General features: G+C 41.8%; 1 protein-coding gene across 1 annotated transcript in view; it reads left to right on the forward strand.

The window, feature by feature from the left end:
* The window catches only part of LOC133166101 (uncharacterized), a 96,954-nt gene that overhangs the window by 33,677 nt on the left and 37,392 nt on the right, over nt 1-25,885 (forward strand). The window contains exons 4-6 of the mRNA XM_061296104.1: nt 9,358-11,100; nt 22,567-22,861; nt 25,693-25,812. Coding sequence (XP_061152088.1) covers nt 9,646-11,100; nt 22,567-22,861; nt 25,693-25,812 — 1,870 coding nt within the window. The 5' untranslated portion in view covers nt 9,358-9,645. The remainder of the gene's footprint in view (nt 1-9,357; nt 11,101-22,566; nt 22,862-25,692; nt 25,813-25,885) is intronic.

Below are 25,885 nucleotides of genomic sequence, written 5' to 3' on the forward strand. Positions count from 1 at the left end.
TAGGGAATAGAGAGGTAAACTTCTGCAGTGGTAGTCTCAATCCGTCATGCAGGATTATAGTGTAAGCTTCTCCACGGCCCCTCCATGTGGATTTGATGCAAGAAACACACGGCTTCTCTGCACACAGTGGCCTTGTTATCCCAGCAGCGTATTCCAGACAAAAGGGTGGATGAAGATGCAGTGGGGTTCTTCTCCTGCCGGCGTCACTTTGTGATGTCTGCCGTCCAAATCCCTAAAGCCTGGGAATCAAGGTCTTCCAGGGTACAACTTTGAGGGTGACTTTAATTTACACCTGTGTCGTGGAGGCGGGCTCATTACCGCGCCGCCGCCGAGGAGGAGGTCATCGCACTTACTGCTTGTCCCGTGCGCAGCTCTTTTTTCCAGGGATATTTTGTTCTTCATCGTCATTGATGGTTGTAGATGTCAAAGATATTAACTGGCTTGGCAAGGAATGAGTTAAGGCATATTTTCACTTGTACTGGATCCAGAACATTGGAAATGTATGAATGCAGACTGCCAAACTTTCATCTCACACCACTGAGTTAGGCAAATGTTGTTAAGAAATCTTCCCTCCAAACACCCCCACAGCCATCTTGGGCTGCTTTCAACCAGCAAGGAATAGGAGACAAATATAAACAATGCTTCCGCAAAAAATAGTGGGGAAAAAAAAAAAGGCTAGAATAAACATTTTGCCCACGTCGCAGAGGCTTTCAGTTGACTGCCTCTGCAAAAATCTTCCAATGCTTTTTTTTTTTCTCCCCCCCCTATCTATCCAACTCTCATCTCAAGTAAAACTACTTGCACGGCGACCTTCTGGAGGTAGACAAATGGTTATTGCTGCCGAAGTTGACGGATAATAAATCAACACCCATTCTAGGTCATGTAATTAAGATGACGAAAATTAGAGGAGAAGGGTGACGAGGTGTCTGACTGACTGACCGGTGTGACAAAACAAGCTCTCGGCCACGTATCCACACAGAATTCAGCAGTATACAACCCAACCTGTTGCTGTCCAAATAAGGGAAGCAACAGAAGGCGGGCAATTTTGCTTTCCTATTTGCATGAAGATGAGATGGTGGTCCAGCTTTGCAAATTGTGACCGTCCTGTCTCTGTAGTAGGCTCAACATTAGTTTGAATTCTGCAAACCTTCCGGGCTTGAAAAGTGATCACGACTGCAAGGACCTATGACAGACAGGGGCCCGAGAAAGTCCTCGCTATTTTCTACTCACATGCCACTTGTTCTCATTAGGCTCGCAGGTGAGCTCTTGGTAAGAAACTCGATGAGATTTTTTTCTTGACTGTTAGGCAGACTCTCTTGTTGTGGATCGAAGAGTGTTTTTTTTTTTTTTTTCCTCCACAGCCAGGAATGCATTTCTTTTTAACAGCCGACAGGTAGTATAATTAGATGTGTTGGTGATGTCAAAGACGGTGGGGCTGCTTATTGATATCCACATGAAAGTCTTAAATAATTTACAGTGGCTTTGTTGGTGAAAAGATTTGAACTCATTGTGGTTCGTTCTCTGTGCAGAGGTCCACCATATATCTTTTTTTTTTCTTTGACCTCTTATTTTTGTATTGAACTGTTGTCGGCTTGTCACGGATCTATCTGTGTGACTATGGACACAGAGTGGGCATGAAGTACAGGACCATTGCTCCCAGGCATGTTTAAGGTCAGAGTAAAAAGAGATAAACAACTTTTTCTACACAGAGGGCGAGTTGAAGTGCTTTGTAAAGAGTGAGGGGGTGTTTTTGTGCTGTAAAACCAGGTGAAATAATAAATACCGTAATTTTCGGACTATAAGTCGCACCAGCCATAAAATGCCTCAAAAAGTGAAAAAAAAAACATATATATGTATATAAGTCGCTCCTGAGTATAAGTCGCCCCCCCCCCCCCCAAACTATGAAAAAAAACGCGACTTATAGTCCGAAAATTACAGTATATATAAAGATTTTTTTTTACGTTAGGGTGATGAAACTAATTCTATGATCAGAAAAGCCCAAAGGAGACACGAGCGAGGTCGTGCAACTTTTTTATTCATCATTTATTATACCCATGTGAGGACGTGTCGTTCTGTACCCGTAGCTTAGGTCAACATGGTGGGTTGAGTCTATCTACTGGCGAGTACATGTGAGCTTGTGAGGTCAAGTCCGCAGCAGTCCCAAGGACTTGAGCTGAATGGCAGCCAGCGTGTTGAAAGGATCCCTTGGCTTTTTGAAGCTGCACAGGCAGCCAGGCAGAAAAGGATGCGAGACAAGCTTGTTAGGCATCAGGTGTAATTGCACTAAGGGCTTTGGCAGCACATGACTCACCATTTAGGGAAGAAAGAAAAAGAGCCTGATGTCCTACCAAGAAAGACCTTGGCAACCGTCAGAGCGTGTGCCCGACACTAAAACATCCACTGACCTTTGTGCGTGAAGATCATTGATGTTGATGAGGCTCGTTTCTCATTAGGAAGGCCCGAAGGTGAAGACGTGTCAGATGTTGTTTTTTTTTTGGTTATAATTGTGAGCCATGTAAGGTTTGTTTACATCTATTTTGATGCTCTATTCAATGATTCAGTCCAAGCTTCTCTTTCGGGAATGGTAGAAAGGGCTTTATTCAAAACATTTGCTTTTAGATTTACCTGTAGGGAAAAATCTCATTTTCTGATGAAAATATTTTTATTGCAACCACTTTTATGCTTACACAGTTGTGTACCGCATCAGATGTGGGTTTTTTTTTTTTCTTCAATGTTTGTTTTGTTTGGTGTAAACCAGTTTTGGACATTTTGGCCTTGACATTCTTTAGTGGAGATTATTGGCACTTGGGTCTGCGTGCACCTTCACCGACAACCTGTTTACAACAGCCCCGCTGCGTCTCCCCTAGTTTTATTTTGGTGACTTGCTGGACCATTTGAATTTTTGCAGCATTTGGGCCGTGCTATTTTATAGTGCGGTGATTATCAGCACGATTGGACCTCTGCAGTTTGTCTGTGATGATCCAACTGCCAAGAGCTTTGCCCTAACTTTGAACCAGCTTGATGGCCCATGTCCTCCCAGCAAAGAGAGATATGAAGAGAGCTGACAGGCAACAAAGTAAAGTGATGCGAGAAAGAGGACTAAATGGGCCAGAAGAACTGAAACACGGATGTGTTTTACTCGCCAGTGGACCAACTAACAACTGTTAGAAAACTTCAATTGTTTATTTACACCCAAATGCAGCTTCTAGCAACGTTTAGATTTATTTGTATGATTAGTATATTTCTCGCATTTATTTATTTATTTATTTATTTATTTATTTATTTATTTATTTATTTATTTATTTATTATAAATACGACCCTCTTTAGAAATAACGTTGAGTAGAGTAAGAATATGTGGCGGAATTATTATTTTTCCTTAGTCCACAAAATGAAAATAGCCATTTTATGTTTATAGCCATAGATTGAAATAAAAAGCCAGAAGGTAAAATCAAACATGCCACTTTGATCCTCCCTCCTTCAACGGCTGGCCCTAAAAGCTAAACGGCAATGAACGTGATTTATTTGCAAGCCTTTATGTGCTACTGTAAATACGTAAACTGGCTTGAAGGCTAATGTGTAGTCATAATAATGAACAATAACTGACATTCCAAGCATTCATAGCAGCATTGCTCTCATCGATTCCATTCAATGATGCAACAACTCTAAGACAGATGTGCAGGAAAAAGAAACTGAAATGTAAATAAAGTTGAGAAACAGCTTAATGAGGCACAGCCGTCAGGTCACCACAAGGTTCAAATAGATATTGGCATTGTTGTACTGAGTATAATATTGCTTGGATATCAGTCAGGCTTTTTATGTGCTCCGGAAAAAAAGCAATAATGATGGTAATTGCACTCCTAAAATTGTTCATAATATTAGAGAAGCAAATGTTAAACACCTCTCAATATGATGCTAAATTGCGGTCCACAATAATACAAATATTGTTACGTCAGTGTCAATCGTAATGGAAAATGATTTTCAAATTCTGCTGACAAGAATATTGGCATCATGTTTCGAATCAAATTTTTCTTCTTCCTGCTACCTTATACATTCCAAGTCATGCATGTCAGGTTGTGCTCAATTTAAAAAAAAGCGGGCAAAAGGTTTCATAATCCCCATTATGTTTAATATTCTCCATGCGGTCTGATTATTTCCATTATGTAAATGCAATTTATGAGGCAAATGAAGCTTTAAATTACAAGCAATCACTGGGTCATAGTTGGTGTAGCCACACAGCGTGTCCGCATTGAATTGTTACAAGCACACAAAGCAGACGGAGAACGTCTTGAACTCGGGCCAAGGCAATAAAATATGGGCCACAAATGTTGTCCCTGTCACGACCCACTGGCATGGTGCTTCTCTCAACTGTCTCCTGTCAAGATGTATTCCATTTTTATTGCGTCTCTCACTTTTATACAGTGTAACCTAAGATAGAGAAGTAGGAGAGGAGCTTGTATTTGATGCAAAGAGACGGCTACATCCATTTCAAACAAGCTCAGCAGCAGCAGAAGCCAAAGTAGAACTTTTGTCTTGCATTAGCCGATCGGAATTAATACTCAAGAAAAATGAGAAACTGAAATGTGCTTCTTATGTATTTTTCAAAAAGATCTTTTCTGACCTTGCATATCTTGCTCATTTTTTTTTAAATTGAATGAGTTTTCTATTTTGTTTCTTAATCTTAGTTATAGAAACAGGCAATGATCCACATTCTGCACAGTAAGCACATATGTATTCTTGATAGGGCAAGTATGAAAACAACATTTTGTAGATCTAAAGCCTAAAGTCAAAGTCAAAGTCAGCTTTATTGTCAATCTCTTCACATGTCAAGACACACAAAGAAACCGAAATGACGTTTTATCTATCCCACGGTGACGAGACATATTACACGATAGACATACAAGTAAACGACACAATATAAAAACAAGAAGGCACAAACAATAACTAATAAGAATGATGAATAAATAATAATAACCCAACCACATCATTTTTAGGTGGTCCGTGAAGACAAATGGTGCACCGACTTTGTGTCATTACTAAAATTACAAATAGTCTTCACTTTAAAAAAATAAAATAAAAAATATTGCTTGCAATTTCTACTACCATCCATCTTTTCAAAACAGTTTTGACAAGTCTCTGATTTCAAAGTTTGTTTTGTAGCCTATACTGTATATAGAAGATATTGCCAACCAGAATGAGGGAAACTATGACCACCATGTTTAGCACCCATTCGAAAAGGGCTTTTGTTCTTGTTTGTGCACACCGACCTTCCTATGGGCATGCGCACCTGCTGTCAGTCCTTCAGCAAGGCTAAGACGTATTGGAATCAGATATTTATGCATTCAGAAAGGAATGAGCTCCCACAGTCCCATCCTTGCTTACTGACAGGCTTACTTTTTATCTGACAAGGTTCAAGGCAAAGCCGACGATGCTTTGCACTTAAACACACCGCGTTGCTCTTCCAACGAGCAAATCCTTACTTGGTTCCTTATTTCCCGGAACCCTACACTTGCCCTTGTAAAGCTATACATAATTCTTTTGAGGTCCAGCCTTTCTTGTGCATAAGCAACCTCCAGTTTTCTCTTCGACTTTTCCGAGTCCATAGAGGCATTCCCCTGGGCTTTCTTTACCTTCCCAAGCAGCTTGAAGGATTTTGGTTTGTTTGGAGATTTTCTGTTTATTGTTCAAAAAAAAAAAAGTGTATTTGATGATGGCAGTGTTTGAGCACAGCATTCTTTAGCATGGACGTAGACAAGTAAGTATCGTTGGGCTTCCTTAGTGTCATTTTAGCCAAACTAAAAAAGGATTGACAGTGAGCAAGGAGGCAAATGGTAATTACCATTTCCAGTCTCGTTACTCAGGTGACAAAGAACAATCGATGGTAAGGATCTGCCTCCAATACTCACACACCCTGAGATCATTTGCCTTTTAAGTGGGCTGGGACTGGTAGTGGAAATTTAATTAAGATATTTATGGTACCAATTAATCAACTCACTGAGAGACCTGCTGCAGATATACTGTCCTTACAAAGATATGCACAACTGCAATAATGTATACGTATTGAGAAGAGAGAAGGAAAAAAAAAAGGACCTAAGCTATACATTTTCTAAAAGTGAGTGCTCTCTTGTGTCATGTTTATTTACTGGAATTAATGGTGCTGCGTGTGCAGTAACATCTTGGCTCTTCTATGAGAACATTCTCAATGATTTCTAAGTTATCGCAAACTGCAAAGAGAAAATGTCATCTGTAATGCGCAGGAGAGCAATTGCTAAATGAAAATGACATCATATACCGTGTTATTTATATATTTAAATGTAACTAACAGGCAAAACAGAAGGGATATCCCGAGTTTGCTTTTGAAAATCTGCTATTATTAATGTGCTGGGTTCTTGGGAGAGGCTGTTCCGCAGACGTAGGCTGTAATATCTGAAAAGTGCCTCTTTTGGCTCGCTTATTATTATTAAAAGATGGAAAGCAGATCACATGAGGGCTATAGAAGGCTCTTAAAAAAAGATTATAACGCAGGTTTCTATTGAATCATTTGCTCCAGGGTCAAACTTGCAACAAGTGTAAAAACGTGCTCTTAATCTATGTTTTTTCTTGATAATACATTTTACAATGAGACATAAAAGATCCACTATCCCAGCCCATATGGTTGGAAGGAAAGAACCAAATAACCACATAGTGATTTCTTCCCCCCGCTGCATAAATTCAAGGATAGCACAAAGTATATAAAGTCATTCTGTTCATTTCCCCAGAAAAATAAACTCGCTCAAAAATATAATTGAATATTATTGCGGTACTATGTTTGTCTTGAATGAATGAATGGACAGCATCAGTGTAATTTCAATGTGGCCCAGTAATAACATTTATTTGCATGCAAGTCGAATCCCTTGCGTTCTTTATTTTTAAGCATCACAGAGCACCGATTCAGTGTCAGACGAAATAAGCACAAAAATGGATGCTCGGCTGAGCCAGGTTGATATGCTGCCCTACACCCCGGCACCTGCCCCAGGCTTGTTAACAAGGTGCCCGTAGCGATGATTGCCTGGCCATCAAAATCCCTGGCTGATAAGTTCCTGAGGGAGGGAGGGAGGGAGGGATGGGAGGGAGGGAGGGATGGTAGGGAGAACGCCTTCGTCATTGAATTCACCCTGATCAGCCCCTCATGCTGTACATTGGCGATAACACGCATCTAAATTTGACCCATTCTGTCAAATCCGTCCGACATTTGGCGCTTACTCGGACGTCAATAGCACTTGTATTCTTCGTGCCGTTCCCCCACGGGATCTGTATGCAAAATGATGCAGCGATAGCCTTGTTGTCAAGAGCCGAGACTCCTGTCACTTTCGATGTTGCGAGGCCCGCCAATGAGATGGGCTGATTGATTGAAGTGTCAGCGCTTAAAGGGTGAGGGACACGCTGACAGTCGGCTGATTGACACACATGAGAGAGAGAGAGATGAAGCTAGTGGGCTGCTAAAACAAAAGCAGGCAGATAAGGACCTCCATGGGCTGAGAGGTTGCGAGATGTGGGAAGCCAGAAGAGGGAGGGCTAATCTTCTTCCCTGTTAATTCACTTCATGTTGAGAGCAGTTAAGAGAAAGATGCAGGCTGCGGAATAGTCCTCCCGGCTGCACCCTGACTTCAGTCATGCCCTGTGAGTTGCTGACAGGATCTGACATTGCCAAAAAGCAAACAAGTGTCACCGGCAAAAGCAGAACGCGCCAGCTTGGATGCAAATTGCGCTCCTGATGTGAAACGAAACGCCCAACGCTGTTCGAGATGACTTGGCAGGGGTTTGGGTTCTCAATGTCAGGGAAGGATTTTGCCAAGTGATCTAATCTTTCCTATCTGCTACATATCTGTTGAAATCTTGCTTATACTGCCTCTTTGATTCACACCATGCAGGATGCGACCGAGCGCAGGCCGATATTATTGCTGATGGTGCAAATGCACCGGCGGGTCCAATGTCTAGAAGCACTGATATTGCTGAAATGATTTCACAAATGAAGCCCTTGTGGCTCACATGCAGCTGCTACCAACCACTACGTCAAATTTGGGTTCCCAGCAGGATTAAATTAGTTTTAGATGTTTCAACATTTGTTCGTTTTAATTACTTCTTGAAACAGATTTTCATTAGTCGTTAGTTTTTTTAAAGGCTTAGTTTCATTTCTGTTTTTATTAGTTCCTTCTTTCTAATAATGGCTATTTGTCGGCGTGAGATTAAAAATGGCTACGATAAATGTTGTTTAATAAAAACAAAACAACAAAAAAGCATTTTTTGTTTAAATGTATTTATTTACTCGCAACTAACAACCATTCTCAAACTGAATAAAAACACATGAGACGGGGAAAAAAAAAAAAAGTGTCTCTTCACCTTCCAAGTGAGCAGCAGAGTTGACCTTCGATTTGCTCCTTTGTTCCATAGAGCTTGATTTTGTTTACACTCGCCACATTTGATTTGACTTGGTTGAATTCATACATTGTTTTAGTTACCTTGGGTTTTGATTTGAAAACAAATTCCCTTGTGACTGTTACCTTTCTCATCATGTATTCATGACATCCACTGCTGTCTATTCGTCTTGATTTCAATCTTTCTTGTCTCTCCTCTCGTCTTGGGTGTTTCGCCGCATGTCAACAGTGACTGAAGTTTCCTCTGAGTTTTCAAATTGTCAATTTGCAAATTGTCCCTAGATGTGAGTGCGAGTGGTTGTTTGTCTCCGTGTGCCCTGCGATCGGCTGGCAACCGGTTCAGGGTGTCCCCCACCTACTGCCCGATGACGGCTGGGATAGGCTCCAGCACTCCCGCGACCCCCGTGGGGACTAAGCGCTTCAGAAAATGGATGGATGGATGTTACAGAACTACCACTCTGCTCTATTTAATCGTAAATCAAGCAGGCTGATTGCCGCGTGACATTTCGATTCGTCTGCGGCGCTCCTATGAAAGCCGCATGCTGAGCGAGCGAGTGTCTGACAGTGACAAGAAAGTGCCTCAGCATCAATGCCTTTCATCTGTATTGACATACTAAGTGACTGATCAAAGTACAATGTTAATCCAGCTAATTCATTAAGCATGAAAAGGAAATGGAAAGGCTTTGGCAGTGTCTGCGCATTTTTATTCGGAAAGGCTGAGAGCACTTTGCAACATTTATTGCACAGTCGTGTCAAACAGAAGAACGGTGGATCGTTTTGTTCCCGCGCAGCTTATAGATCAGCACACTGATTTCAATGGACGTGTTCGGTGTGAATTTGGATTGCTCTTCTCTTCATGGGTCGGTCATACCCTAATGTCTGCCAAGCTCCACTTTGAATGAACCTACGATTCAAGTTTGAACACCTTGTTTCTTTTTCTCTTAGGATGTTCAACTCCCTTCTAGAAACGGAATGAGCATCACCGCAGGAAGGCTGGAATAAAACAAAACAAAGGAGGAGAGAGAGAAAGACCCCGAGAGATAGACGGACATAGTGCGGGCAAGAAGGATTGACCGATACCTGCCCTGCGGCTCAGTGAAGGGCATAGATTGAAAGCGTGACAGGTAGGGCATGAAAACGGGCCAAGCTGCAGAAAGAATGACGACAGCTGGAAAGCAAGTCCTGCCTCACAGCGAATCTTGCTCCAATTAGGACACCTCGCTACGAGACAAGATGATGACGAGAAATCTGCTCCTACTGGTTTCCGTCTGCCTGTGGGACGGGCTGTTGGGATGGGCCTCGGCCAGCAAGGTTCTGCGGATCAGAGGAGTTGCCGGCTCGCATATGATGAAAATTGAGGAGAACAGAGCTTCAGATCATTGGGAAGGAAGCATGGATGCAAATGGAATGCCTGTGGTGACTCGTAGGAATTTGATCAATCATCCACAGCCGGGTGACACCGGAGCGCTTTCTCACGCCAAAGCGCCGCCCAATCGCGGCGCTCCGTCTGCTGTCGTCAAGGAGAGGCTAACTCTCAAACCCAAGCATGAGGTCCAATCTGTCAACAAGAAGGATTTGAGTCAGGATTTGAAGAAAACCAAGAACAATACCAAGAACGTTGAGACCAAATTAGGACAATTGCATCGTAAACTTGACTTGCATTCGAATAAAACTCGCAGTAGATCAGGTTCAAAGGGCAAAAGCAGAGCCGATCTGAGTGTTTCTTCAACAGGTGTGCCCGTAAAGGGAGTCAACGTTGAAGCGAACCGAAAAGTCAACCTCAGTGGAAGTTACGAGGTTTTGAAAGTGCTGTCAAAAGAGAACCTTGTGAGGATAGTCAATTCCCAAATGCAGAATCTTCCCATTCTGACCTTTCCTCCAAGCAAGGGGAGCCGGAGCAGGAAAAGAGATTTGATTGACGTTAATCACAGACAGTTTGAGGCGTTGAAAATGTCAAGACAAGATACAGCCATCACTCAGTCACATGCTGGGTTTGATAATCAGACCGCCTTTCCCAATCTGAATCTGCTCAGCGCTCCAGATCTTAATCGGGACCAGAGTTCTGACACTCGTCATAATCCCAAAGTCAGTTCCCCAGGTTTAAATAAAGGCCAAGACATTTTGGAGCTACAAGTTTCAGATGGTGGCGATAGCGGGAAAAAACATGCTCTATTAACGGCAAGGCTTGTTGAAAAAGTCAATCCCGTCTTGGACAAAGATGTAGCCATCAGCCAAACGGAATCCCCTCTTCAATTGAGGAAATATTTTCCCTGGGAAAGAAATAGCTCCACTCCATCTGTGCTGACAACGCAACCCCAGGGACTACGACCTGGGAACGCAACGGCAGATTCCCACAGAGACTTATTAACAGAGTCAGTTCATGCTGCTCAAACAGAGCTCAGCTCAGCTCACTACTCAATAGATGAAGACAGAAAAGTTGTCAACAGCAGCCACGTCCTCAGGCTTCACCCAGCTCCGGAATGGAGCCGCTCAGCTAAAGGTGCCCGGGAGCAGGTACCCGATCCAGACGACAGCGGCCTCGTGTTTGAAGAAGCGGAGTCTGGGGACGAGGCTGCCGAGCCTTCAGAAGAAAACAGGTCACGCTCTCGCAGCAGGAGAAGTTGGATTTGGAATCAGTTCTTTGTGATTGAAGAATACGCTGGACCTGAACCTGTGCTCATTGGCCGGGTAAGTCAAATGAGTATTTTATTTATAATTGACATCTTTCCATGAATATTTTATTCATGCACAAGGGGGCACGTTTCCATGACAAGCTCCTTACCTGGAACATTTAACCCCAGGTTCCCTCAGGTACTTCTCTTGCAAGTTGCGTTTTGCATAATCCAACCCGCGTTTTTTATGTATTGTTATAAATTTACAATCGGAATTGATTCCCATTGCTCCAGCGCAATGCATTGCCTTCGAGGAATGTGTTAAACCTTCAATGAATCAGTTGTGAACTGAGGTGCAAGAAAATCCCAAGATTCCATCTGACCAAGAGTTTGGTCATGATCACTAGCAATCTCCTCCTGCCTTTGGGGATTGACATATCCACAGGAATTAATAGCCTTACCTTCTCTCCTCCAACATTGATCCACAGCCCAAGGCACAACACAAGCGTGTTCCTTCATTTCCCAGCATGTCAGTTCAAGTCCCACAGGTGCCAGTAAGGCTATTTGCTTGGCCCTGATTTACACCTAGTTGAGCAGGATTTATTCTCAGCACAACAACGGACTATATCGCTCTCCCGTGTCAGGTATTACTTATTAATTGATCAGGTGTGCCTAATGAGCCACAGAATGAGAATCAGGTCATGCCAACTGCATTGACGGCAATTTCTATCCTACGACAGCGACAGTACAGTAGATGAGCTCATTTGGGGCTATTTGACTGAACAAATGAATAATCATGAGCTGCGTAGAACTGCTGCAGGCTCTTTTAAACTTCACAGTAGGAATTAGCTGCATGGGATGCTTGGCTGGAAATGATGGTCAAAGTAACCCAAGCGTGTTGATGAGTACTTTTAAGAATCATTAAAAGGTCAACACTGTTTGATGGACAACCTAGCTACCTTTTTGATTTGCAAATTTTTTTTCAGAAGTTGCAATTATTGATTATTGTGGTGGTTTATGAGCAAAGTTAGGGGCGCGTACTCAGGCATGTTGATTGATTTTGTGGGGGGGGAGGGGGGGGGATGATTTGTGGGCCTTGTTATGAAATGATTGTATTATTGCATTACAAATACATGAATGGACTCCGTTTTCCACATGATTGATGAGATCAACTTTCAGAATCCCTAGATTGTGTCACCAAAAGACCTATTATGCATTTCAAACACACTGACATTTCTTTCCTGGGCCAGTTTCATGGACTTTGGAGGCACAACAGTTGAGATTAAAAAGAGGGGACACCTCTGACTGGTAGTACGAAGCCCTAAACTGCACATGATGAAGAAGATGCAATCACTAGCAAAACACTTTTACTGCTATTTGTGGCTCTCTGAATGTATTTCAACCCATGCCCATATTACGATGCTGACATTTGGAGAACGCCCAGATCACTATTATGGGACTATTCTGGACTGGAAATGCATACGATTAGACCCACTTGTATTAGACAGTGACAGCGCACAAGAGAGAATAATGCTCTTAGAAATCCTATTATGCTTATGAATTTTTAATCTCCTGATCTGCGTCCGTGCACTATAGGTAAGGAGATAAATGTAAACGCCTTGGCCTTGTTTTTAACCCTGTTAGGTTTAAACGGAGAGACGCTAAGCCTTAAAAACTTAACACATAGCTCTTACATTGACTACAATGTCGATGATAGACGAGTCGAATTTTGGTGTATGCAGAGGAGGACCGTTTTGAAAATCTGTAACTCCAACATTGAATGACGGCGTTTTTGTGTGATCCCAGAAAATTCGGTCTGGATAAATCTCTAAAGCTGGAAACGGGAGCCAAGGCTATAATCTACGATGTCAATAGAGGACAAATGCTCCCTACTAAACCGAAAATGATCTAAGGGCTACCTTTGTGGAAGCGGTGACAGCAGCGAGCATAAATTTTAAAGGCCACTTCCTCTGCTTTCACTGTGCTTTAAAGTACAATAAAAAATGGATGTTAAAATGAAAAGAGGCAGCCGCTAAGATGCCTTTCCAAGTGCCCCTTGGTATGTCCTTCAAGGATCAAACGTTTGTTTTCTGTGACATCAGAATAGTTGGTCAGGCAAACAAGCAATTACTGACATTGTCTGACCAACTACTCCAGTCTACAACAACACTCTGAATTTGTGTGTCGGCAAAACCGCAAACAAATGCCACATTAGCACAATTGTACATTCGCAGATGATGCTGTATTTTCTATCATTGTGAAATGAATTGATGCTGTCACATGGTCTGCAATGGACTTTCAAGTGATTGCAGCAGTTTTCTTTTCGTAGCCGAGACGGGATTAAGAACATTCATTTGTGATCGGTCGAAATACTTCTCTTGTGCGTCACACCTGACCTCTATTTGACCTTGACACAAGTTTGTGAATTGGAGATAGCAAATTATTGAACGCCGGGCTAATAATGATTATCTTCAACATACTGAAGTGTCTGTGAAATCATTGGACAACATTCAACAAACCTACGTCAAAAGCAATGACGGACTTTTGAGTCATTCTCCTTTTTAGATATGATTTGAATGAATAAGTCATCATCGCCAGCCATCTGTGATATCTTTGATTAGTTTGAAAGCAGTGAATCAGTGTATGAGATCAAAGTTGACGACAACATTGAAAGTGTTCTTTAGCAAAATGTCGCTTTTTGGATGATGAGTTGAATAGTCATTGTCCTGGAAATGTGTGAATTTCATTTCATCAAACTGACTGTGGATGCTCTGATTCAGAATGACGCAAGCGTGCATGCATGGAAAATTGTTGGTGGCCAATTTGGTTCAACTCTTTAGTAGCTGCAGGCCAATGTTGGCAAGTTCAGAGTGGTGGTAGCTTAAGTCAAAGGTCACATGATCCACCTAATCTTTCTGCTAATGTCAATTTTCAAATGATCCCTATGTCTGTCCCCCCCCTCAATTTGATATCTTATCACCCTTTTAACCGTTGTCACAGTTCTTTGGCACCTCTGGGCGCAATGTGAACTTGCATAATATTAGGAAAGCACTCAGGAGGTTGGCGACATGATGCAGTAAAGCGTAAGAGGCTGTCACATAAAGTTAAGCGCCGGGCTTGAATGTTTTCCTCTGATGCTCGTTCTTCGTAAAGAAGACAAAGCAGCAATGAAAACGGAGTGCTCTACACATTTTCTACATACATAATTCAATACATATAACGTGGATAGATACGCAACTTGGGTCAGCTGTTCTAACACAATTTTATTGAATTGACCAGCAAGAATAACTCACAGTTGCCATGGACGCACCTCAATTAGGGAAAGTCTAAATCACGTGCTGGGTGCTAATGTACGCCAGCCAGCCTGGCTTATGTTTACAATCAACGCACTCACTTTTATAGCACTATTACAAGTGCAATGAATTGCGTGGTGAAAGCAGTAGGTAACTAATGAGAGCTGGGAGAGAAAATGAAAGGAGTAAAGTTGAGAGCAGCCAAAGAGTTTTCCAACTATGCTGAGATGTTATGGCAATTAATGTCGAACATTACATTTGAATGTATGAATATTAATGAACTACTAGAACGAGGCAGCTTTTACTCCTGCCATACAATAAATAGAATAAATAAATAAAATGAATAACATTTAGAAACTGATCAAGAAATAAAAAGTGTGTAAACACAAAGTTCCTGGGATGCTGCGTCTCAATAGGAATATCATTTTTCCATTCGCACACAGCTGTGATTCAACTCAACTTTCACTCTCCGAACAAATCATTTGGCCTCCAGGTTTGAGCACAGTGGAGGCGTGACAGCAATTAGAGCGTGATTATATGGGCTTTTTCCGAGTGCGTCGGTAGGGAGAAATACTTGTCATAACTTGAGGCAAAGGCGCGAACCATTACCAGAGGATGAAGAAGGGTTAATATGGGAAAAATGGGAGAGAAGAGAACAAAGAGGTTAAACGGCAAGCATAAAGGGACGTAGTAGCAAAGGCCAAGGGGAGAAAGCCAAGGTCACAAAGGGTTAATTGCTTACAACTTGCAAAGGGGAAAGGTCTTGAAGTAAAAAGACACACCAAAGTGGGAAGAGCTTATGACAAGAGGTAAACTGCAAATGGTGGCCACCAGTACAGAGATGGGCTTCATTCAAGCCTGTGAGGAATGGAAGTGATGGAGAAAAGGGGAAAGCAGCCAAACACTTTCTTTAGATGCTGAGCCGCACGAGTGTCTCCCCTTCCAAACTCGTGCTTCTGATTTTTAACGAGTCAATCTTATACGTTTGGATACACTATTTTTTGTGTGTGTTTAACTGAGACGTTGGTGGGACTGAGCTAAACAACAAATGAAGACACTGCCGTTTAATTGTATTCATAAGTATAGAATGAAAACTTTATTTACAAAAAGTAAAGTCTGCACGGACTGTAGATTCCTACCAAACTCATTGTGTTCTAATAATAATAATGATGACGATGATATTTAATATATATAATATAATTTAGGATGAGAGCAAAAATAGACATTCATGTCTAAATTCATTAATAAAGTATAATAAAAATCTAACTGACGGTGTTCCTATTCTAAAAGAAAAACAACTAAGCCCTAGCGAAGGAATCTCTGATCAGCAAATATCACTTTGATAGCCGTGTCCTCGTGACCTTTAAGGGACACTCGTGCGGGACCTATTTTTCCAACATGAATGAGGCCAGCGACCCGAAGCGCACACATCTGTGCAACTTGTTGTAATGTCGACGACGTGTTTGCCCTCCTGTGCCAGTGAGGGAGCTTGATTGGCCTGTAGTCACACACCATAATGCATGACATTGCTACTCTTCTAGTCACAGCACTTTACTGTTGATGTCAAGTCTTTCCTTGGGATTTGGAAAATAAATTCAAAAGATGGGAGCCAGCCTTCATTTTTCTCTTTACACCGGGGAGCCGTGCGACATCCACCTCCGTTAACGTTTGTGCTGCCGCTAGTAATAACACGGTGCTCTGATTAACATTGCATTTTTAAGTAGAATAATTGCCATTGCACGTATTTCTCTGTTCTTTTAAAGAAAACAAACAAGCAAAGAAAACATATTGGTCAGGCAGAGCAACTGGCTTCATTCATGCTTCACAATGACTGGCTCCATCTCAGCTATCTTACTTGTAACCTCCAATGGCACTCGCAAAGATGTGTGGAGCTGGCACCCGTTATTATTTCTGAAGGCCAATCTCAGCTCTGCTTTCTCTGCCACAACAATTCACTGTGGTCATTTTACACCGAGATGTATTATGTCCTGTATGTTCATTATGGGGTGAACGGGCATCCTGCCAGATTCTGCTTGTCACCGCATCCCAGTCGGGAGAAGTTTGGCAATCAATTTCATCTGGACTGTAGCAGCAAGTCACAATTGAGCCACGATTGGATCTGGTCTATCAATAATTGGGCTTATGCCATCCTGTGTGGTGGTCTGTTGAACTACCACCAGGTTGTCCTGAGATTTCAAGAACATTCAATGGTTATGGTGGTGAAGATGGTTTTCGGAGTTGCTTGCGAGATGCCGTATTTCTTTTTCACACCAGGAGGAACTGGTACGATATTGCATCATGTTGACTTTCAGCACCGCAGGTGAGACAACTTCACCTTCTCCATCAGTCGTGAGAAAATAGCAGCAAGTGAAGATGGAGCTTCTGGCAAAGGACTGTAAAAAGGCTCCAGTCGGAAACTGACTACTGCATCTGATTTAAAATAGCAACCTTTATTTAACCAAGGCACACATCCCATGACGCACCACCCAAGAAAAAAAGGGAAAGATTGATCTCTTATCTCAGTTTAGCTGATATGTTGGAACCACTCCAATCCAACATCTTTAATACCATGCCGAACAAAAACACCTGCTGTTGCCAACTGTTAGCGGCACGCTGTGAAATTCACGACGTGCAACAACTTGCCCTTTAAATGTACAGCGAAGAGTTCAAATGCCCACTGGCCTTTTCCAACCTTCTTTCCCTTGGCTAAAAATATCATGTGAAGTGTTTCTCACCAGAGCGTTGAACTCAAGCAATAAAGCACAATCAACCAGCCAGGAAGCAAGCAAACAAATTCAGCCCCCACTCCCTCTCACTTCAGCCTATTATGATAATGACAAATATCATTTTGTCCTGAATCATGTATTGTCCGATAAAAGGACGGTATTGCCATGCATGGAAGAGAGTTCCGATGCCATCTGAGAAGGATCAATAACGATGGGTTGATACACGATTCGTTCCAATGTCCACACAACGACAGAATGATTTCTTATTTTGCATGCCTCCCAGTTTTAAGCTTCAAATCTCAGCTCTGATCCTCCTGTTTGGTGGTTTGCATGTTCTCTCGGTGCTTGCGTGGGTAGTTTGGCTTCCTTCCCCGTTCCGACATGTTATTTGAAAACTCAATTGTCCACAGGGCTGAATGTAAGTGCGAATTGTCTGTACGTGTTCCTGAGATCGGCTGGCAACCGGTCTCGTGGACCCGACGTCTGCTGGAATAGACTTCGGCGAACCTAATGACTCAATCCTAGATAAAAATTCAATAGATGGATGCTTAGCAACACGGGAGAATGCTGAACTACTTAAATGTCTTATTTTATTGTAAAACAGACCCCGAGTGATCAAACTGAGATTTCTCGGAAGAAAAAAAAACAAAAACTTTTCAACACTGTCTACTGAGAGAGTGTAGGAAAAGTGGAAAAACATAATCTAAGCGAATTGGAGTACAAAGGTGATTCGGAAAGCGCTCCCAGGAAGCTGCCGTCTTCTTCTTTTGTGCCGCTGCTGTCTCTGACTGAAGGTGTTTATACTTTTGTGTGCCTCACTCAGTAGGATGCGGATGTATGCAGATAGATGTTCCCGTGTCACGCCTGCGTGAGACACTAATTGCATATGATTCATGGTTGTTTTGTTTTACGTTACACCGGCTTCCTCCCATTAGTTTGTTTACCGGCGTTGTTTTTACACGGACAGATGGTTTGTTTGTTATCGACACAAGTTGGATCACCTGAGTCAAGTTTGTCTGCATCGATTTCACGTGATCACTAGGACCTTGTCTCCTGCTTACCTACGTTAGCGAATATATTGGTATTTCCATTTTCCCTGAGGTTGTTTGCTTTTAGAGCATGTCCATTTATGGTAATGGTTGCCCGATTGAATATCTTATTGCTGTGGTTGTGTTTATGATTGATAGAAACCTAAAGATTATATTTCATTTTATCCTTGTCATTTACTATACTGACACAATTTTGTACGACTCCTAGTAAAACAACATTTAAAATAAATATTCCATCCGTAGTGCACGGTTAACAATTCCTACTTCTTAAAGCATTTTATTTTGGTTTTTATTTGTTTTGTTTGGTAACTGCGAGAACATTTTTTAAAAGCCAGATATCCATTTATTTGAAAACGCATTGCTGCCATTTTGTTCTAGTAACTACGGATTTTATTTGCCTATTTTTCTGGAATCTCACACTGCATTGGAAGTGATAATGTTTGCGTTTTACTCAACTCAAGCAATATTGACACGGGTTGGGTAGCTCCAAACATGACAGGAATCCCTCTTTAACATGTTAGTTTTAGGTTCAAATAATTTCCATGATCCTTAACCATAAATGATCCCAGGATGCTCTTCACCATTGATCCCCTTTCCTGAACATGGTTATTGTTTTGGTCCAATTTTAAATCCATCTACTGTGTGGTTCTATCTGCAAAGCCTTGTCCTCGCTTGCTGCGGCGGCATCCAAGAAAATCAGATTCCCTTTGATGGCTGTTGTAACTGCGTGACAGGCAAGCAGTGGAAAAGCTTTCTAAACCAAAAACATTGATACACCGTCAAGCTGTGCTTTGTTGGTTGCATCCAGCCTCTGAAGAGACCGAATGTAACTTTCGATTGTTGCTGGTAGAACTGTCAGAGGACGGCGCTGAACAGTTGTAAACCAAACGGCACTTCCGGTGACGCTACTCCATCTCATCGGAGTCTTCAAATGATAAATCTATTCATCTGCCATTCCCAATTGAATTGAATTCAGACACGCTTTTCTGAAATTGAAATTTGTGGAGTTCTCCTCAGCTCTTCATGGGGCCAGATGGGAATCCGGAGTCCTCCAGATGGGAGCGATTTGGAAGAAAATCCCACGATGGCAGAAATGATCACAGCTAGCCAGAAGACTTGTTGGCTTTAATTATGCTGCTTAGATCACGGCCTGAGCTTTGTGCTCCTTTATCAGCCAACCCACACTGTTTCTTTCTTCTCACCAGGTTGCATCTCGTTCTTAACACTCACCAGATACACAAGCTGACGCTTATATTCTTAGTCACGGTCATGGATGTCTCTGAACCAGTACACTTTTTTTTTTTTATTATAGATTTTTACCCAAAGTGTCTTCCCTTAAAAGTGACACCTCAAATGGGCAAATGTGTTGGGACGCCTCACTATAAAACCTGCTGTGCAAGAAGTTTGGTGGTTAAACCTTACGAACCTTTGAATTTTGTTGTTTTTGTGACTGCCAGGTATACTTTTAGTGATGAACCACTGAAGTTAGGGATCTCCAGTTCTTCCACATCAGTATCACCCAAGCACGCTTTGGAGTGAGACAAGCTTGAGATAACTTCTAGCACTTGATTCAGATGGAACTAATGCAACTAGCCCAAACCCTCGTTGATTAATGAGTTGTTTTAAGAATATGAGTTAATATCTCAATCCGCCTTTAATTGCTTGAAGGAAATGTCATTTGGTTATCTGGCGTGATGTCATTTCAGGCTCCCTCGATTTCTCTCAGACGAATGTAGCTGCTTTCTCGAGACACCACTCCCAATTGGCGGACCTGCCGTAAATCGATGGGCTCTCGCTCTTGCCCTTCTTCACACTGCATGGCTCGAGCTGGCTTAGTCCCAGCTCTCTGTGATCCTTCAAGTAGCTGCTATGTGGCAGAATTTGGAGAAGCCTGGCTTGGCTGTCTCATTGGCTTCTTTTAAAATCATCCAACATATGTAGAATGATTAGTACCTTCAGATCTACAGGCTTTTAAAATACTATTAAAATGTGGTGGTTTTGCAAAGCCCACACAGGAAGGCCTGCACGGGAATTCAAACCCAGAGAATCGATTTGGATTCATCTTTGGGGCCGAGACAATGCTGAGAGGTCACCGTTAAATAGATTTGATGCAGTAGCTTCTCCTGCCGCAGAATGAATTTGAGGAAACCTTTCGATCACAACTGCCACCACTCACTCTGGTAATGATGCTGGGCTTCATTAAGAAGCTCATTAAGTCCCGTCGTTAAGCAGCAGGGCTGTTAAGGCTTTGATTGGTAATGGCTCTTCAAGAGAAACCAGACATCCCAGGAGGTTCTGGCTGGTCCAGTGCGCTTGTATTTAAGATGGAGGATGAGACAATTTGCAATTTTAGCAAGAAACATGTGTGGGTCCACCAAAGTACAGTGAGACATCGACTCTAAAATGACATTTTTGGGAAAATGAATGAATGAAGCAAATCCCAAGCTATCACTTTTCACTTGAATCCAAGTGAGTTTGCTGCAAGTGTGAGGGATTGATTCTGCACCAGAACTTCTGTAGGTGTCCACTGATGGGGAACAAGGCAAAGATTGGACGATAACTTTTACTGACAAGCTGCTGTCACGGGCCATTGGTGAGTGTTGAGGTGAGATAGCCATTGTAGAGCCGGGAAGTAATTGGGCAATGGTGATAATTGATGATTAGGAGAGATCGAACCCAAAACAAATAGGCAGCTACACGCAATCCATTGAAACAATCAAACCATGTTGAGTCGAACTGGGGACAGGAAGTGCAAATGAGCCAGCAAAAGTGTCTGGCCACTCTTTAATTGCAAAACATCATTTGATTACTGCAGACATAGGCTTGGGATAGATATTTTGCATTCCGTGTTGGAGGAAAGGTATTTTTTGTATTTCTATAAATGGCTCGCATGCTGACGTGGAATATGATCATTCATAGGGATGACATGTTTCAGTGCAATCTGTCTACAACAGAATCTGCGCCATAAATATTCAGTTGATGTAGGTGGAGTGTGGGTTCCAGAAAACATAGCCGTGGTGATGATGAGACAGACCCATGTTCAGAAAATAGATTATTAGTCAGCAGTGACAGAATGTGAACAAATGTCTGGCACACCTGACAGACAGAGTAGCTGCCTGGAATGCAGTGATGACAAAAAATACTTTTAAGATTTGGAAACTTGCGCCCCGGTTGATCTAACTAGTCTAGTTATACATGAATACTACTCCTTTTTTTTTTTTCCTCCTTTTGCGTTTGTTCAATGAATTTAAAAAAAATATATATATAGTATATACATGATAAAAACAATATACCATATAAAATATAGAATGAAAATGAAAATACATTGCTACTTGAGATGAAGTATTTGTCATTTAATTCTGATAGCGGTCCACAGTACTTGTCTAGCCAGGCTTGTACGGACAGAAAAATAATCATGCGCATGTGTCCTTTGTCCTTCGTAAGACTGCTACATGTAGCAGATGTGATTTCATCAGGACGTTCTATGTTTGAAATTTGTGTTTTGAATTATGAATACCATCCTGGAACAACTGCAAGAGGCTCCCTTGTCCTAATCTGACCAAGAGGATTATCTGTTTTTCCACCAATTCTCTTTCGTCATACATAGTATGCGAGCTTTCTTTATTTTCTTCTTTCAATGTGAATAGTCACATTCTGTGAAATTCTCATGGGATGCATTCATGCAAGTTCAGTGGTCTTCATTTTGCAATGTATCATAGCAAAAAATACCCCCCAAGGCTACAAAATGTAAATGGTGATTCAAAACAACCACTCCATACATTTCAAAATGTAAATGGTGATTCAACACAACCACTCCATTTCTTCTTTTTCTTTTTCTTATAAATACTGTTGCCATGCAACATGATGGACTTCCCACATGAATTGCACATTGATACTTTCTGGCCACTAATGTGCCCATACTGTGATGGAGGGAGGGTAAAGTGTTCCCCGAGATTGCTTTCAGCAGACGCCCTGGCCTGGCTGCTGCGTTCCGCTCCAATCCCGCGAGGAGTTAATCTAATAAAACTCAACAGAAGGCTGAGATCGATACAGCTTGTCCCTCTGCCGTGCTCCCCGGACTCATCACTATACATTCCTATTAGTTAGGGAGTAATTGATTGGTCGACTCTTCATTATTCCTTTGATTTGGAGTTTTCATTAAAATGCCAGGGCACTCCATACGCATTTGCTGGTAATTTTCTACACTCAGTAGCTGCTTAGATGAAGAAGAAGAAGAAAAAAAAAAGGTATTGAGAGGGAACGGCATGTGCTGTCAATAACACTGAAATGAAACTTTATGAACAAAAAGAGGAGCATGGCCATGCAAAGAATTTGTGCTTGCATTCTTTTATTAAATTCCTATTTATTGATTTCATTATTTAATCTATTTATGTATTGAATATATTTACTGGATAACATGTAAAGAAGTGTTTATTCTTGTTTTTTTTTTTCTTGTCTATCTTCTCCCTCCTAGCTCCACACTGACATGGACCGGAACGACGGCCGCACTAAGTATGTCCTACGCGGCGAGGGGGCCGGCTCTGTCTTTGTGATCGATGAGAAGACAGGTAACATCCACGTCACCAAGCCACTGGACCGCGAGGAGAAGGATGAGTACCGTCTCATTGCCACGGCTACCGACAGACAGACGGACCGTGCCCTCGAGCCCTCGTCGCAATTCATAATTCGGGTGCAGGACATCAACGACAACCCGCCTGTCTTTGACGAAGGGCCCTACAGCGCCACTGTGCCTGAGATGGCAAATATAGGTACTCCTTTCCTTTCTTTTTTGAATACAGTCTGTCAAAAAATAACACATTTGGAGCGGTCGCCTTGGTTCCTTCATTATTTTGTTTTTTTTTGCTTCTCTTCGGCAGTCACCCTAACCAACAAATCTCCCTTCTTCCAATTAAAATTGACAATAACTGCCGTTGTCATTGTACTTTGCGATATCATTGCCTCTGTCTGGTTCCCACACGTGAGATAAAACTTTAATACTATTATGGAAAAATATAAAGTTCCAAACGTGCACATTTGAGCTCTGAGATTGAATGTTTTGCAGTGGTAGAGCAATCATCCAAAACCATTTTCTAACTTAAATTGAGCAGTACAACTTCCAGTGATTACTTGATATCACTTGATCACAAAATATGCAATATTCACTGTCCCAACTTCTCCTGAAGATGAGCAGTGCGCCTCTAATCTCTTTCTAAATTGACAGTTCTTCGTGTTCAGGTCCTGCATAATGTCATTTTTGCAGTTTCCAAGCAGCCAAGCTGAACCTCTCTGGACTTTCTCGACTCATTATGAAATGGAGCCTCTTTTTAAAGGAAAGGAGAAGGCAATGTCATTGGCCACAATTCGGACCTACCTTGACCCTGCTTACAAATAATATATTCCACAAACTCATAATAATTCTGCTCCAGTTTATCCCCTGTTGCAAGGCCCTGTGCTTTTGCATATAAACCCAAGAAGAAAAAAAAACAGCCTCACCCAGCTGTGCTGTTACCCTTTTACATGATATTAAAACCTCTAGCAAAGTTTGTTCAACAATTTACTGACTTTGACATTTTCCATCTTACAAAATACAGTAACCCATCCTCCGTCTTTTTTTTTAAATGCATTCAAGGCTGAGTGGTGATGTCGTGGTCTCTCTCACAGTTAAGCGGTGCTTATTGGATTGGTGTTGACGTTTTCCGTGTTTTTTTGGGGAGGAGAATCTGACTTCCACCCCTATTTATGTTAGGTGCGTAGAAAACTTGTTTATAGTTGTAATAGTTGTAAATATAAACGTGAATGGCCTAAATAGTCTGCTTGGTGAGGCTTCAGCTCACTTAGGAGTCTAATGAGGACAAGCAGAATGGCAAATAGATGGATGGACTGATGAAATGTTAATTAAATTCACTACCTGGCAGGGGGGGAAAAAAAAAATGTTTTCACTTGCGATGTACTGACACGGACATGTCAAAGCCAAAGTGACCTATTAATATTTCCTCGACCGCTAAAGGATCATGTAAAATATGACAAACGTGCTTGGCATAGAAATGAAGAGACCAGGTGAGAAATGTTTTGCACTGACATTGCTGAGACATTTGGTGTGACAGGAAGCGTTTTGAAATTGTAATTCCAAACGTGGCTGCAGAGAACCTTTATATACTAAAAGTATAGTCATCTACATTTAAACGCCATTCTGCCGCTTGAAAAGAAGTTGAGGGAACAATCTTGCAGTCTAAAATGTCATCATTTCAAGTGAGATTATTATTATTTCTTTTTTAAATCTCACCTTTAGCCTTTGCAAACCGACTGAATGTTTTCGTACATGTAAAAGCGCTTTTCATCCACATTTTTCAATTTTTGTGCTCAGTCTAGCGTAAAGAGCTGTCCCTATTTTTTTTATAGATTATTATGATTATCATTATTTATTTAGAGCAGCTAAAAGCAGTTCGAAGTTGTGGCGCAAGTGGTGCATATTGATTTTGGTAGATCTGAACCAGAAACAGACAGACCGAAGAGATGAATCCATTGAATACATGATTCTTTTTCTTTCCCATTCTTGTTTGATGTACAACTTGAGTTTCTCAACACTTCAAGGTCTCAGTTGTTATATTTTGCACAACACATTTTCAAGTGGGAAACTTGCTGCAAGATGTCTCCGGAAAAAAAAAAAAAAAGTAGTTTGAGGGCAGTTGTTGCAAACAGATGTTTTTTTGGAGGATTTCTCAACTTTCCCAGTCTTCCACAGTTTTCTTTGAATGTGTCAAAGGCGTCAAATCCCAAATCAGGGATTTGCAAATTATAGATTTTAACTTTATTGGGACTGAGATTTGTATATTTGATAATGTCACTTTATTAAATCAGCTACAGGATCAAACAGTACTGAATTTCTTTTATTGTTGCTCATTCCTTCAATCAGATATAAAGTTGCAGTCGATCTCACAAATCCCTTTTTTTTTTCTCTCACATTGTTTGGCTTGAGATTCAGAAAAAAAACAACCCACTCATGCTCCAAAGTATAATAATAAAATTCCTTTTTGTATGTGTGCTGCACTGTATGAATGCAAAACATCTGAAATGCTTTCTGGAGTTTACCTCCATTTTTTTTTTCCCCCCAAACTAATTCAAAAATGCTCCTGCCAAATTGACACTCCATGAGCCGTAGAAAGAAGATTTAGGAGAGTAAGGGGGGGGGGGGGGGGGGGGCGCGTGAAAGCGGCAGACTGAACGAGGGAGCGAAAAGAAATTGGAGACGGAGATGAAGAGAAATGAAGTGAGACAGTCGCAGGGTGCGGGGATGTTCACGCTAGCAGAGTGAGAAAGTGTGTTTGTGTGGGTGTTTAGATTAGCTGAATAAAGAGTTTGTCACACATTTGCGTGGAAAAAGATAGCAAATGCGTGTGGGAGAGAGAAAGAGAGAGAGCGAGACAGAGAGAGGAGACGTGGCGACATAGAAAGCCATCTAATACACCTAAAGCGCTGCTGTAGATTTTCCATCTTGCTCCAGATATTGCTTCTTTTGGCTGTGTATCTCAAACTGAAATCCCTCTGTTTTCCCCCCCGCTTCATCCTCTCCTCCTTCCATCCACTTCTCTGCTCCCTGCAGGCACTTCCATAATCCAGGTGACAGCGACAGATGCTGATGACCCGACTTATGGGAACAGTGCCAGACTAGTGTACACACTGGTGCAGGGCCAGCAGTACTTCTCTGTTGATCCACAGACAGGTGAGTGTGTGTGTGTGTGTCAAGTGTGACTTTCCATCTCCTCGGACAACACTCGCAAAGGTGGAATGATGCT

The sequence above is a fragment of the Syngnathus typhle genome, linkage group LG13 (assembly GCF_033458585.1).
Source record: "Syngnathus typhle isolate RoL2023-S1 ecotype Sweden linkage group LG13, RoL_Styp_1.0, whole genome shotgun sequence".
In the NCBI taxonomy this organism is placed as follows: domain Eukaryota; kingdom Metazoa; phylum Chordata; class Actinopteri; order Syngnathiformes; family Syngnathidae; genus Syngnathus; species Syngnathus typhle.